The following is a 15363-nucleotide window of genomic DNA, read 5'->3' as shown; positions in this document are numbered from 1 at the left end:
TTAAGGAACTTAAACCTTTGTCATATATTACAAATATTTTTTTCAAATTTTATTCATAATTGTAATACTGTAATATTTTTCAAAATATCTTTTGTCCTCGTTTATGATAGTTTTTCATGTAGAAAATTTAAATATTAATGAAATGAGATTTATCAGCCTTTTCTAAGTTATTGTGCCATAGCTCAGAGAGGCTTTCTCTGTTCTCTGATTACAAAAAAACTTTCTGCAATGTTTTTCAACAATTTTATGGTTTTATTTCTTTTACATTTGAATCACTGCTCAACCAGGGCTTGATTTTGGTATGAGGAATGAGGTAGACACCCTATCAAATTGTTTCTGTGGTTAAATGTAAGTAACAATTTGCCATTTTCACCATTTTAATGTATACAATTCAGTGTCATTTATTCCATTTACAGTGCTGTGCAGCCATCACCCTCCCCCCCCCTCCCCCCCATTTACCAAACCCTTTCAGCACCTTGAATAGAAACCTGGTTCCCAGTAAGCAGTAACTCCCTATTTCCTCCTCCCCCAAGTCCCTGGTGATCTCTGCTTTACTTGAGCTCTATGAATCTGCTTCTCTACATCCCTCATACACATCGGCCCATGTAGTACTTTTCTCTTTGCATCTGAATTATTTCACTGAACGTGATGTTGTTAAGGTGGAACAATGTCATCTGTAGCAGCCTCATTTCTTTTTATGGCTGAATAATTTTTTTTGTATGGATATACCACATTTTGTTTCTCTGCTAATGGACGTTTGGATTGTTTCCATCTTTCGGCTCTTGTGAATAATGCTGCTGTGAACGTTGGTGTTCAAATATTCATTGGCATCCCTGTTTTGTTTTTTTATTTTTCACTGTTCTGGGTCTTTGTTGTGTGCACAGGCTTTCTCTAGTTGCATTAAGCAGGGACTACTCATTCATTGCAGTGGCCTCTCTCGTTGCGGCTCCTAAGCTCCAGAGCACAGGCTCAGTAGTATGGTGTACTTGGTGTGTGGGATCTTCCCAGATCAGCGATCAAACCTGAGTTGCTTGCATTGGCAGGCTGATTCTTATGCACTGAGCCACCAGAGAAGTCCTGGGGTTCGTTTTTAATTCTTTTGGTTTGGACCTAGAGGTAGAATTGCTGGATAATATGGAACATGGAGGAGCTGCTAAACTGTTTTCCACAGTGGCAGCAACATTTTACATTCTCACCAGCAATGCTTGAGGATTCTGCTTTCTTCACATCCTCACTAACATTTGTTATTTTCCACTTTAAAAATTATGGTCCTGCCTAGTAGTTATGTCATTGAGGTTTAGATTTGCATTTCCCTCATGTCTAAGGATGTTGAACATCTTTTTCATGTGCTTATTGATTGTTTCTGTATCTTTGGAGAAATGACTATTCAAGTCCTTTACCCTTTTTTGGTTTGCTTTTAATTAAGACTTTACTGGAGTTGTTTCAGGTTCATAGCAGAATTGAGAGGAAGACAGAGATTTCTTATATATCCCCTGGCCCCACACCATTATCAGCGTTCCCCACCAGAGTAGTACATTTGTTACAATCCATGAACCTACACTGACAATAATCATCCAGATCTATAGTTTAATATTTAGATTCACTCTTGGTGTTGTATATTCGGTGTGTTTGGACTAATGTATTATATGACCTCTGTCCATCACTGTGCCATCATACAGGGTATTTTCAGAAATCCTCTGTGCCCCACCTTGTCATCCCTCCAACCCTTGACAACCACTAATCTTTTACTGTCTCCATAGTTTTGCCTTTTCCAGAATGTTATATAGTTGGAATCATACAGTATGTAGCCTTTCAGGTAGGCTTCTTTCAATTAGAAATATGATTTAAAGTTTATCCATGTCTTTCATGGTTTGATAGCTCATTTCTTTTTCACACTGATTAATATTTTATCATCTGGGTATATCACAGTTTATTTATCCATTCAGCCTTTGAAGGACATACTGGTTGCTTCCAAGTTTTGGCAATTATGAATAAAACTGATATAAACATCCATGTGCAGGTTTTTATGTGGACATAAGTATTCAGCTCCTTTGGGTAAATACCGAGGAGCCTGCTTTCTAGATCATATGTTAAGAGTTTGTGTTTGTGTGGTTTTGTAAGAAAGCACCACACTTGTCTTTCAGAATGTCTGAACCATTTTGTATTCCCACCAGCAGTGAATGAGAGTTCCTGTTGCTCCACACTCTTGTTATCATTTGGTGGTGTTGGTATTTCAGATTTTGTCCCTGTTACTATTTGTCTTTGCCTATTTTTTAATTGTCATTTTGTTGAATTGTAGGAGTTCTTTACATATTCTGGTTATTAATATCTCATCAGATATATTATATATAAATATTTTTCCCAATCTGTGGGTTTTTACTCTTTAGATAGTGTCATTTTATGCAAGTAAGTCTTCAGTTTTGATGACATCCAGTTCATCTATTTTTGCTTTGTTGCCTGTGCTTTTGGTGTCATAATTTAGGATACCATTGCCAAATTCAAGATCATGAAGATTTTCAAACCTTATGTTTTCTCCTAAGATTTTCTTATGTTTGGCTCTTATAAATAGGTCTTTGATCCATTTTTAGTTAATTTTTCTGTGAGGTGTATTGTAAAAGTCCAACTTCATTCTTTTGCATGTGGTTGTCCAGTTTTCCCAACACTGTTTTTTGAAAAGACTGTCCCTTCTATGTTGGATGATCGTAGCCCATTTGTTGAAAATCAGTTGACCACAGATCTGAGGGTTATTTCTGAACTCTCTTCTATTCCACTCATCTGTGTCTGTCTTTTTGGTATACCACATGGGGTTGATGACTATAGCTCTATAAATATTGTAATCAGGCAAGTGTGATTGCTTCAGCTTTATTGTGCTTTTTCAGTATTGTATGGCTTTTCTGCATCCCTTGACTTTTCATATAAATTTTGGGATGAGTTTTTCTGTTTCTATAAAATTGTCATTGGAATTTTGATCAGGATTACATTGAACAAATAGGGATCTTGATAGGGATTACATTTAAAAATGACTTCTTATAGTTTTATCATCTTAATATTGTCTTCCAGTTGATGAGCATGAGGTAGCTTTCTATTTTGTTTAGGTTGTATTTATTTCAGCCATCTTTTATAGTTTTTAGAGTACAGATCTTTCGCCATTTTGGTTAAGTTTATTCTAAAGTGTTTTATTCCTTTTGATTCTATTATAAATGGGCATGTTTTCTTAATTTCATTTTTTTGGATTGTTCATTGCTAGTATGTAGAAACAGCTGATTTTTGTATGTTGATTTTGTGTTTTGCAATTTTTCTGAATGTGTATTAGCTCTAACAGTTGTTTTGTGGATTCTTTAGTTTTTCTACATACAAGATCACATGTTTTGTGAGTAGAGATAATTCAACAACTTTCCTTCCAACTTGGATTGCTTAATACTTTTTTGCCTAGTTCTCAGGTTGAACATCCAGTGCTGTGTTGAATAGAAGTGATGAAGGTGGAAATCTTTGTCTTGTTCCTGATCAATTAATTTTTTTCTGAATAACTGCTTTTAGTATACTATGTGTAGAGTAATCCATCTTTCCTTGTCCCCGCCCCTCCACTTGCAACACCATTTGCATAATTTGTAGGGTCCCTGTGTGTGTGTTGGGTGAGTGAAGCATGAACAAAGGCCTGCATGATCTGATCTCTTGCCACTTGCTCATCCTTAAGTCTTGCATTTCCCTCTCTCGTGCACCACAAGTGTTGTGTTGCTTATGCTTCGTGCAGGACACCAATCAGTCATTCTTCATTCATTTCTTATGTATATTCACATGTCTGTGACTTTGCACGGCTGTTTTGTCTACTTGGACCCATCTTCCACTGCTTGTTGACTTGGCTTCAGCCTGCTCATTTTTAGGCCCCTGTATGCACTGTTTTGCCTTCAGGCAAATGTAAATCCTCTTTCTGTGTTTACTTTAAATGTGAACATGCTTTTCTTATGCTTAATAGACTTGCTCCTTGGTAATTTCAAGTCTGAGGTCTGATTTTAAAGAGAAAGTTGTCAGATGCAGTTGTGCAGTAAAAATTGACAGCAAGAAAAAAAAATGACAGCAAGAAAGTCAGAAAATGAGAAACGAATATGATTTTCTAGGTCTTTAATCCCATGCAGTAGAAGCTTTTTTTGTTGTTCTTTCTTATTGAAATGACCAAAACAGTGATAAGGGAAAAAAAAGATTATTATTTGACACTAGAGAAGGGTCCCACCCACATATTTGAGACTTAGGGGATTTTGATAGTAAACTGTGAGCATCCACAAAAGTTTGGGTAAGGGCACCTCCCTGTAGAGATGAACAAACACAATGCCAGAGATACGAAAAACTCAGCACTTGAAGAAAATGAAACTGTGTCCTTTAGGGCATGTGAAATAGTATGAAAAAGAGAGAAAAGTGGAATTCAGATCCCCAATATGACAAGAGAAGATTGCAAAAATAAAATAAGCTGAGAACAGGAACAAGTTCTTGAAGTTATAAAATGTGACTGTAAAAAAAATTTAGGACTCCCTAGCAGAATAGATTGTGCAGAATGCCAAGTTAACTTGAAAAACAAAAACCTCACATTTAGGAATTTAGGAAAAAGATTAATTGTAAGAGAGCATTTAAAGCACAGGAATTTCTCAAATGTCTGGTTAAAGTTCTGAAAGAGAGAACAGAGGAGACAGATGAAGCAGAAACTGAGGAGACAGTGAAGAACATCTCTGAGCCAAAGAAAGCCTTGAAACTCAAGGTCAAAGTTTTTACCAGGAATACATTTAAAAAGCATAAAAACTTGGCTCCATCCTGCTGACTTTTCTAAGTATTCAGGGTAAAGAAAAAGCAGGACAAGTTATCTTTAGGGAAGAACAGGTCAGATTTGCATCAGATCCCTGGGAAAAGGAGATGTTGGTCAATCTTAACATAGTCAACTCACACGTGCAAGTAACTTTGAAATACAGCTGAGGAGCTAAATAAAAGGTTCTCCCAAGTAGCCCAGTTCCATTTATTGATTTGTTAATGCCTTTGTTTATGTTGTGTATTACCATTCCAAGAGAGTATGAGTTTATGTGACTGCTGGCAGGAATGCCTGCATGGGATGTGCCATGATTTGTTCATGGTTCATATTGTTTCCCTAAAGTGGACATTCAGGTTATTTCTAGCCTTTCAACATCATAAATAACTCCATGAAAGACATTTTGTGCATGAGTTAGATATGTTTTGGATCCTTGCCATTGAGAAATAATGAGTGAGTCAATTATTCCTATCTTTTTTGAGCAAAAATCATAAGGAATCAATAGAATATAAATTTTGGGGGGGTTAAATGCTTTAAAACAAAGATCTTCCCCACTTAAATTTACCTCTGATTAAAGGTGGCCTTGGAAGTTAGATGAGCTCAGTGGTTCTCAGCTGGGTATTTTGGTGGGTGTGTTGGTGGTCATAGATGGAGGAGGGTCTGCTGCTGCTAGATGGCCTGCTGGGCACAGGGGACCCTGCAGCAGAGCCAGCCAGCCCGCTGTCAGCACTCTGAGGTCGGGAGACCTCAGGTTAACAGGTTTACCACTGACAGAAGTATCCTTGGTTGGTACTTAGGGCCACAGTTCATGGTTCTCTCTGTGGTGGGAGGAGGATGTTTCAGCAGAAGGACATCAGTGGATACTGTGCTGAGTATAGCAGACCTGGGGGGTGGTTTAGCGCTTCCCCTCCCCTCCCCATTTTGAGAAACACCCAAGTATTTTATTGTGTACACAAAGTACTTAAAAATTGTTTTTATGTCTTAAGTCATTCAGTCAGTTCAGTCGCTCAGCCATGTCTAACTCTGCGACCCCATGAACCATAGCACGCCAGGCCTCCCTGTCCATCACCAACTCCTCGAGTTTACCCAAACTCATGTCCATTGAGTCGGTGATGCCGTCTAACCATCTCATCCTCTGTGATCCCCTTCTCCTCCTGCCTTCAATCTCTCCCAACATCAGAGTCTTTTCAAATGAGTCAGCTCTTCGCATCAGGTGGCCAAAATATTGGAGTTTCAGCTTCAACATCAGTCCTTCCAATGAACACCCAGGACTGATCTCCTTTAGGATGGACTGGTTGGATCTCCTTACAGTCCAGAGGCCCTCAAGAGTCTTCTCCAACACCACAGTTCAAAAGTATCAATTCTTCGATGCTCAGCTTTCTTTATAGTCCAACTCTCACATCCATACATGACCACTGGAAAAACCATAGCCTTGACTAGACGGACCTTTGTTGACAAAGTAATATCTCTGCTTTTTAATATGCTGTCTAGGTTGGTCATAACTTTCCTTCCAATTAAAGAAGGAAACTTAAGAAAAAGTTCCTTTTCCAACTTTCCTTCCTTTTAATTTCAAAGCTGCAATCACCATCTGCAGTGATTTTGGAGCCCCAAAAAATAAAGTCAGCCACTGTTTCCCCATCTATTTGCCATGAAGTGATGGGACTGGATGCCATGGTCTTAGTTTTCTGAATGTTGACCTTTAAGCCAACTTTTTCACTCTCACTTTCATCAAGAGGCTCTTTAGTTCTTCACTTTCTCCCATAAGGGTGGTGTCATCTGCATATCTGAGGTTATTGATGTTTCTCCCTGGTATCTGAGGATATTGATATTTATGTCTTAGGTGGTCCTCAAAATCTCTTAGTGTCAGATCTGATTACTGTTGAGATTTGGCACTGTTGTCTGTATTAGTTACGAGACCTGTTCTTTAGCTGCTGGGAAAGAAAAGAAAATCAGGCCACAGCTGACTTAACAAATAGGGACTTCCTTTTGGGATAGGAGTCCAGGCCTGTTCCTGTGGCTCCGTCATGCCATCCATGACCCTCTCCTCGTTCTGCCTAGCCTTCCTCAGAATGTGCTGTTACCGTAGGGCCACAGGACAGCTCCCGCCGTTTGCCACCCCCACGTCAGAGCCTGTGCTCAAATGAGCCAGCCCTCTTGCTCACAACTCTCCTGCAAGCCTACCAAGTGATTTCTGCTTATTCCCACTGATTGGCCAGAGCACTGCCCCATGACTGTTCTTAGCTGTACTGGAGTTCGGGAAATACAAGCTTTTAATTGGGCTTGGTGTAAGTCAAAAACTACATTCAGAAACCTTTAGTAAGAAACAGTCTATTGGAGCAAGCAGCTAGTATATACCTCTACAGCTGTTTTCTAAAGTGCTGGAAACTGAAAGTGAAAGTTGCTCAGTCATGTCCAACTCTTTGCGACTCCTTAGACTGTATAGTCCATGGAATTCTCCAGACCAGAATACTGGAGTCGGTAGCCTTTCCCTTCTCCAGGGGATCTTCCCAAACCAGGGATTGAACCCAGGTCTCCTGCATTCCAGGTGGATTTTTTACCAGCTGAGCCACAAGGGGGAAGGGGTTCTTCCTAAATGCACTGAAATTAAAGGTAAAGGAGAACAAATAATAATGATAGCTTTGGAAGTTTGAGAGATTGGACTCTGTAGAATTCTTTTTTAAAAAATTAATTGAGAAAATAAAATGTGTTTGTTACGAATGTATTTCCTAACCCCAAGCATTTGACTGTTCTATGGTGTTTTGTACATTATGGTGATCTGTACATGTACATTTGCAGTCCATGGGGTTGCAAAGAGTCGGACATGACTGAGTGACTGAATTGGTGTTTTGTACATTAAGATCACTTCCGTACCCCAATACTTGGGACCTCACCTTTTTCTTCTTTTGTCATATCAGCAGTTTCATTACAGTATACACAAAAAAAGTTTTTGCAAGAAAAAAACTGGAAACAGCAACGAACAGATGGACTTAACTATGAAAAATAGTTGTATAAGCATAACAAAAGTATTGAAGAAGGGCTTGTAGAATGCCCTTTTTAAAATTTGTTGTAGTTTTTAGTTGTATGAGGTGTTTTTTTTAAAACATATGCTGAATTTTAATCCCATATCAGATGTATGACTTGCAGCTATTTTCTCCCAGTCTGTTGGTTGCAACAACTTTTTGATGTGATTTTAAAACTATACATTAGCATTAAGACTGATATTATACTAGTATTTATTAGTATTTTAGCTAGTTTATTTTAAAGTATCAGTAATATATAAACTGAAGAATATGTGAACATATGGTTAAAAATTTAAATGGCTCAAAAGGTCTCCAGTAAAAAAACAGTTAAAAGGGTGGAGGGTTACCATAGAATAGAGAGAAGCAGGATAGAGAAAAGCTGTATTTGATGAGCTTTATTCCTTTCCTAAAAAAGACTAGAAACAAATTTGGCAAAAAGTGGTAACAAATGTTTAATCTCACTGGTGGGAGCATGGAGTGTCCTGTTACCTATATTTTTCTGAAGGTGACTTAGATGATAAAGAATCTGCCTGCAATGCGGGAGATCTGGGTTTGATCCCTGGGCTGGGAAGATCCTCTGGAGAAGGGAACGGCTACCCACGCCAGTATTCTTGCCTGGAGAATCCCACGGACAGAGGTGCTTGGAGGGCTACAGTCCATGGGGTTGCAAAGAGTCAGACACGACTGAGCGACTAAGCGCAGCACAACACAGCGATATAAATCTTCACCCTCCTCTTCCTCCCCACAAGCTACTCATGCTTTTACTCCTTCCAGAAGTGTGCCTTGTGTTCTCAGGCAAGTTGTGTCTGTGTGGATGGAGGTGGGAGCTACTGGACATCTGTGTCCCTGAGACCATTCCACGCACATGTTTGTAGCGCTTGTGTCCCTTGCCTGGTTCCCACCTGTCCCCCTTCCTCCCTTCACCTCCGTGTCACTCCTCATGGGCCCTGAGGCTGCTGCCGATGTTCCACTGTTAATGACAGTGAACATCCTGTTACACTGGTGTGTGACTGTGATATAAATTCCTGGAGGTAAAGGTGGTGGGTCAAGTTTATAACCATATCAGATTGTTCTCACAGAAACATTACAATAGTTTATACCCCTGCAGCAGCATGTCTGAGCACCTCTTCACTCTCCTTACCTGCCTGTTGTTAGAATTTCATATTTTTGTCAACTGTTTCTCTGCATTTGATGCAGAAGAGCTCTCAACAGAAACACGTGTGTTTTGGTATTATTTTAATGTTTTTCTTTTATATCAGTTACTAACTTGGAATATAAATTTACTTGTACTCTGTAGTGTTTCAACTCTTCATATAGTGTTTGAAATTATACAAATATAAGCCTAGACCTGAATATGTTAGCTTTACATATAAAACTTATTATTTGACATTTTAAAACTTTTAAATTGGTGGAAATGAAGTTTTTTCTCTTTTCACTCAGTCACAGGAATTTGTTATAATATGCTTTCATGGAAAACTGTTTGAAAGGTAATAGTCTGTATGGGACTGGTAGAGCTTTGATACTAAAACTGAAAAAATTGTATGGGACAAGAAAATTAGAGGTCAGTTCAACTTAAATATGTATATGCATATATCTTAAAGTAATGGTGGTATGACCAGACAGTAGAATACCATTCTGCAGTAGAAAGAAATGAGCTATGAAGCCATGAAAAGACATGGAGAAACCTTAAATGCATGTCCATGCATATCTAAATGAAAATCTATTATTGTAAGTCAGCACGTTACCGGATTAAAGGAGAAAACTTATGATTATCTCCATGAATGCAGGGAAAACATTGAGTAAAATTCAGCACCCAATCATGATGAAAGAAGCATTCAGTAAACTAGAGACTGAGGGGAACCTTCTTAACCTGAAAAAGGATATTGACCAGAAACCTAAACGTGGTTAAACCTTAGAAGTAGTTCTTCCAAAATCAGGGAAAAAAATAATTTCTATTTGACATTGAATAGAAGGTTCTAGCCAATGCAATTAGATGAGAAGAACATGGAAGCAACCTAGATGTCCATCAACAGATGAATGGATAAAGAAGTTGTGGTACATATACACAATGGAATATTTAGTTGGGTTCAGTCGCTCAGCCGTGTCCGACTCTTTGCGACCCCATGAATCACAGCACGCCAGGCCTCCCTGTCCATCACCAACTCCCGGAGTTCACTCAAATTCACGTCCATTGAGTTGGTGATACCATCCAGCCATCTCATCCTCTGTCGTCCCCTTCTCCTCCTGCCCCCAATCCCTCCCAGCATTAGAGACTTTTCCAGTGAGTCAACTCTTCGCATGAGGTGGCCAAAGTGCTGGAGTTTCAGCTTTAGCATCATTCCTTCCAAAGGACACCCAGGGCTGATCTCCTTTAGAATGGACTGGTTGGATCTCCTTGCAGTCCAAGGGACTCTCAAGAGTAATATTCTCAATGGAATATTACTTAGCCATAAAAAGGAACACATTTGGGTCAGTTCTAATGAGGTGGATGAACGTAGAACCTATTATGAAGGTTAGTGAAGTTAGTCAGAAAGAGAAAGATAAATATTGAATTCTAGTGCATATTTACAGAATCTAGAAAAATGGTACTGAAGAATTTATTTTCAGGGCAGCAGTGGAGAAACAGACATAGAGAATAGTCTTCTGGACATGGGGAGAGGGGAGGAGAGGGTGAAATGTATGGAAAAAGTAACTTGGAAACTTACATTACCATATGTAAAATAGATAGCCAAGGGGGCATTTGCTGTATGGTTCAGGAAACTCAAACAGGGGCTGTGTATCAACCTAGAGGGCTGGGGTGGGGAGGGAGATGGGAGTATCAACCTAGAGGGGTGGGGTGGGGAGGGAGATGGGAGGGAGGTTCAAAAGAGAGGAGATATATCTATACCATGGCTGATTCATGTTGACGTTTGACAGAAAACAACAAAATTCTGTAAAGCAATTATCCTTCAATTAAAAAAAATTTTTTTTAAAGGAAACGAGGTATGAATTAGAAATGTGAAGTGTTAAGGAGGAGATAGAGTTATTACTGTTTCCTGGTATTGAGAAATTCAGAACCAGCTTCCAAGTGTTAGAAAACTCAGCAAGGTTCCTGGGTGTGAGAGTAGCGTTACAAAGTCAGTGGCAATGATGTAGTGGTGTGTTTCTGTTTCTGTGTGTGTGGCAGGTTGCATTTTCCAAAAGGGCTGCACCAGCATATGATGCACCCCCTTTCCTGTTACACAAAGAGGCTGTGATTCCTTTCACTGAGATTGGTCTCTGTTCCCAATTCTTGTTGGAACGCCCAGTGGGTAAAAAGATGAGCTAGAAAGTTACTTGTCCTGGGGCTATTGGGTGGGGGCAGGCAGGCATAGGAAAATCTTGAATTTATTTATGCTTAATTTACAAAAACTGCTTAGTGCCTAATTTTAAAAATACTGTTTCTCCACACATGGTAATGTGAGCAAAAGCCCAGATTATTCTTTGCTGTTAATGTATACTCCTTTTCTGGAAGGGGATATGCTTCTGTTTTTACCTGACTTCTTAGGGTAATGTTCCACATGGGGAAAAAAAAGCTGGTCATGATGGACACGCCACGTAGCTGAGTGCCTCGAGCAGGTATCCTGGCACGGAATCTTCCGTTGTGGAACGCCGAGAACCAGAAGGGTCTTGAAATGAGTGTTTGTGGCTCTAAAATAAGATTTGAGAATAGTTCTGGAGCTCAAAATAAAGTAATAGTTATATGGCTTGAAGATAACAAAACAGATTACAATTTTAAGAGCAACACTCTGGAGTATAGGCAGATATTATTCGGAGAGTTTAGTTTGGAATTGGAGTGTGGTGTGGTGACCTGAGATTCCGCCTTTGCAGTGTAGTTACCTGAACTGTTTAATGTGCCTGTGGGTGTGAGCACAGCAGAGCAGTGCAGCGCACGCGTGTGAGAACGGAGCCTTCTGCTTGAAGGGCTGTGTCCAGCCCTGGGGTCCCAGGCTGTCAGCTCTGTAGACCTGGTAGATCATTCAGCCCCTAGCCTATTACCCCCAAACACACAGTGGGGGAGACAGTATTTCCATTGGTGTGTTGAGACTTGAAGGAGGTGCTAGGCAGGTCTAAGTGCTCAGTGAACGTTATTTTATACAGTTTGGGAAACTATGTTTTGCTATATAAAGTTTAAGAGAAATGTTAAAATATATTTTTGTTATTTTAAGGAAATTCGCAGTGAGTCCCATGACTATCCTCATAGAGTGGCCAAGTTCCCTGAAAACAGAAATCGAAACAGATACAGAGATGTGAGCCCATGTAAGTACTCATGGGGGATGGCGTGTGTGTGTATATGTGTATGTATGTTTGTGTGTGTGCTGGTTTGTTGTAGGACACAGGACATGGCAGAAAACGTTGAGGTCAGGGTTGATGAGCATGGTGGGGTTTTTTTTTTTGTATCGACATATATACGTGCACTTTAAAGGAAACTTTTGAGGTATAAAATTGTGGAAGGAGGGGAAATTGCCTGTAATTACCTCCTCCTTCAACACAGCCACCGTATTTGCTACCAACCTTTTTTCTTCCACTTGATGTTTGTTTTTTCAAAATAATCATAATTATATATGTATGTGTACTCAGCTATATCTATATACTTCTCATATATTCTATAGCTTTTATAAGTATTACTTTAAATATTTATTCGTATTGCTTGCTTTTTCTCCCTAAAATGAAAAAGTAGTATGCATACTATAGAAAAGTTTTAGAACATAAAAATATGTAAAGGAAAAACTCTTATGACTTAAAAACAAAAACTTTAGGGTTTATATTCTTTTGATATTTGTCTGTGTAAATGTGTGTCCTTTTAAATTCAGTTGGATCCTGCAGGTACAGATCAAGCTCTCCTCCTGCGAGGCCACATGCTCTAGTGGTTTCCTGTCCTGAGCACGATCTGTCAGTGGTTGGATTTCGATTCCGCTGTGCTCATGCGGATACACACATACATGGTTTTGTGAACAGTTGTAATATCAGGGCTCTAAAAATGTGTTCAGGTGATTTTATTTTTGTCCTGGTTGAGGCCTCCTTCACATACTGCCTGAGGCTGCTTCACTGCCCACAGGACTCCCCGAGTTTGGTTTCAGTGGGAGAGTGTGGGCAGCGTCCTCCGAGCCGCCTGGGTGCTGGGTATGTCTGTGCCTAGGGCCTTCTCCCAGCCTCCCTGTCTGCCATCACAGCACCACTCTTCCTCCCATCTTCAGCCTCTTTCTAAGAACTCTCTTCCTTTATTATTCACATGTGCTCCAGTGTCTTCTGACGTCATCCCCCATATCCATTGCAGCTGTGACTTTGTCACCTACGTGGACACAGGCACGTGTGTGCCCACACATGTTCATACAGTCCTGGAAGAATGCATCACACAGTCTGTCTCTCCAGCCTGATCACCCACGCACTCTTCAGCCCCCGGTTCTACCCCAGCCTCCCTACGGAAACTTTTATTCTGAAGTGCTATTCACTCTCTGGTTTTCTCTTGCAGTGAGGGACTTTCTGCCATTGTCTTTTCTTATGCCTATGTGATTTTTGACATTGGCAGCCATGCCTGCCTTCCTCAACTCAGTCTTGATTTTGCTGTCATTCCTCTGGCTGATCACCCCTTTTCAGAGCTTCTTCTTTCCTCAGTTGTCTTTGACTTGAGGGCTCTGTCTGTCTGCCCCTCCTGCTCCGTCTCCCATCTTGTGTGAGTTCGGTTGTCATGTCTCTGCTGTGGCCCCGGATCTTGTCTGCAGCCTGTGTCTCCTCAGATACAGACCCATTCACCCATTTCTCGTGACCTATCTCTGTCTTACTGTCCCGTCGCCACCTCAGGCTCAGGAGTCCTCCCACATCCCTCAGGCCTGGCCCTACTCCTGCTCTTTCCACCTTATACCTCATATTCTTACTGGACCACTAGCCACACACTTGGTGCAGCTGGAAACTCATACTTCTCTCCCATTTAGTTCCCATGTCTGGTTGGTGACTTGTTTAGTCTCTAAGTTGTGTCCAACCCTTTGCAACCCCAGGGATTGTAGCCCTCCAGGCTCCTCTGTCCATGGGATTCTCCAGGCAAGAATACTGGAGTGGAAAGCTATTCCCTTCTTCAGGAGATCTTCCCAACCCAGGGATTAAACCCAGGTCTTCTGCATTGCAGGCAGATTCTTTACCAGCTGAGCCATCAGGGAAGACTGGGGACTCCTGCTAAATCCAGATGACAGAAAGGTGTTTTTTAAAAGCCCTTAAGGTGGTGCTGGCAATGCTGTCCTGATTGAAAGTCATCCTATCATCTCCATACATAGACTTGTATGGTTTTGGCTTGTTCAGAAAACCTGTACTGAAAACCAGCTCTATGCGTGCTTTGTGTGCAAGGACCGTGAGTCCACACACCCTGCCTGCTTACGTATACGTGCAGTGTAGGGGTTCGTACCTGCTGTGCTATGTGTGTTGGGAGGTGCTCAGTTCTGCTTGAGGAGTTAGGGACAGCTTTTAAGATAGTAATTTTTGTTTTTTAATAAACTGGTCTATTTTATACCAGCATTTATTTTTCCCATCCATACAGGAAATAAAAATAGATAATATCTCATGTGGAAAAAAAGATAATACTGAGTGCGAAGCAGACAATGATGTTTGCAAATAATCAAAAACAGTTGGTTGTTTTCTTAATTCAGAGTTTTAGATCTTTCTAAATTTTGATTCACCAAGTCTGGAAATGTATTTTTAAACAAATTCCTTATACAATTGTTATGTATCCAGCTTGAAACTACATTTGGAGGTATGAATATGAGATGCATGTTCAAAGAGGGTTGTTTTGAAATAGAATTTTAAGCAGTCCACAGTGTTTGTGTAATTGCCGTGACTGAAAGATGCTTCATTTGTGTCAGTTAACCATGAGGTGTTTGTAGAAGAGATGGGCAGGAAGGTGGTTGACTGAGAAAATAGAGGTTGTAGTAATCACATTGAGGATTATATTTGTACTGTCAGAGACAGCTGCCAGGTTCTGAAATCTTCCTCACTTTTTGCTTTGCACATAGAATCCCAGTTTACTGTTTGATATAAGAGGAGGTCCCAACCTTTTGTTTTTTCTGGCCATGAAAGAATAGTTTTTTGTTTGTTGGTTTTGTGATGAAAACGCATACCATCAGTTTACTCTTTTAGCAGTTTTTAGGTGTCCATCACCCATGTTGTTGGCTGTATGCATGTTGCTGTACCACAGGTCTTGTCATCTTGTGTGGCTGAAATGCCACCCCTCCTCCAGCCCCTGGCTGTCACCATCCTGCTCCCTCTTTTCTCAGACTCTGATCATTTTAGATGCTTCACAGAAAGGGAATCATACAGTGGTTCTTCTTGTGATGGGCTTAATCCTCACAGCATAATGTCCTCAAGGTTCATCCTTCAGTATTTAAAGTAACACATGGACTTCAGAATCCAGTTGTGTGGCAGGTTAGACACAGGTTGCAGTCCATGGTTTCTTACTACTGCAAAACAAGATTCTCAATAAGCACACGTTTTAAATAAATTACTCGGTGGGGAGGAAGTAAGGAAAAGATTCAGGCTTTCTGTGCTCCC

The 15363-nt window shown here is 40.3% G+C and overlaps 1 protein-coding gene across 8 annotated transcripts in view; it reads left to right on the top strand.

Moving 5' to 3' along the window:
* PTPN2 (protein tyrosine phosphatase non-receptor type 2) overlaps positions 1-15363 on the top strand; it is a 65539-nt gene that overhangs the window by 8756 nt on the left and 41420 nt on the right. For 7 of the 8 annotated variants that reach the window (XR_001436590.3, XM_015103690.3, XM_042239314.1 and 4 more), the window contains exon 2: positions 11997-12087. The exons of the other annotated variant lie outside the window; for it this stretch is intronic. Coding sequence is in view for 5 of the 7 variants with exons in the window: in XM_015103690.3 (XP_014959176.1) it covers positions 11997-12087 (91 nt within the window). In the remaining 2 variants the exon portion in view is untranslated. The remainder of the gene's footprint in view (positions 1-11996; positions 12088-15363) is intronic. 8 annotated transcript variants of the gene reach the window in all.

Source organism: Ovis aries, chromosome 23 (assembly GCF_016772045.2).
Source record: "Ovis aries strain OAR_USU_Benz2616 breed Rambouillet chromosome 23, ARS-UI_Ramb_v3.0, whole genome shotgun sequence".
Taxonomy (NCBI): Eukaryota; Metazoa; Chordata; class Mammalia; order Artiodactyla; family Bovidae; genus Ovis; species Ovis aries.
This window is presented reverse-complemented; position numbering and strand designations above follow the sequence as displayed.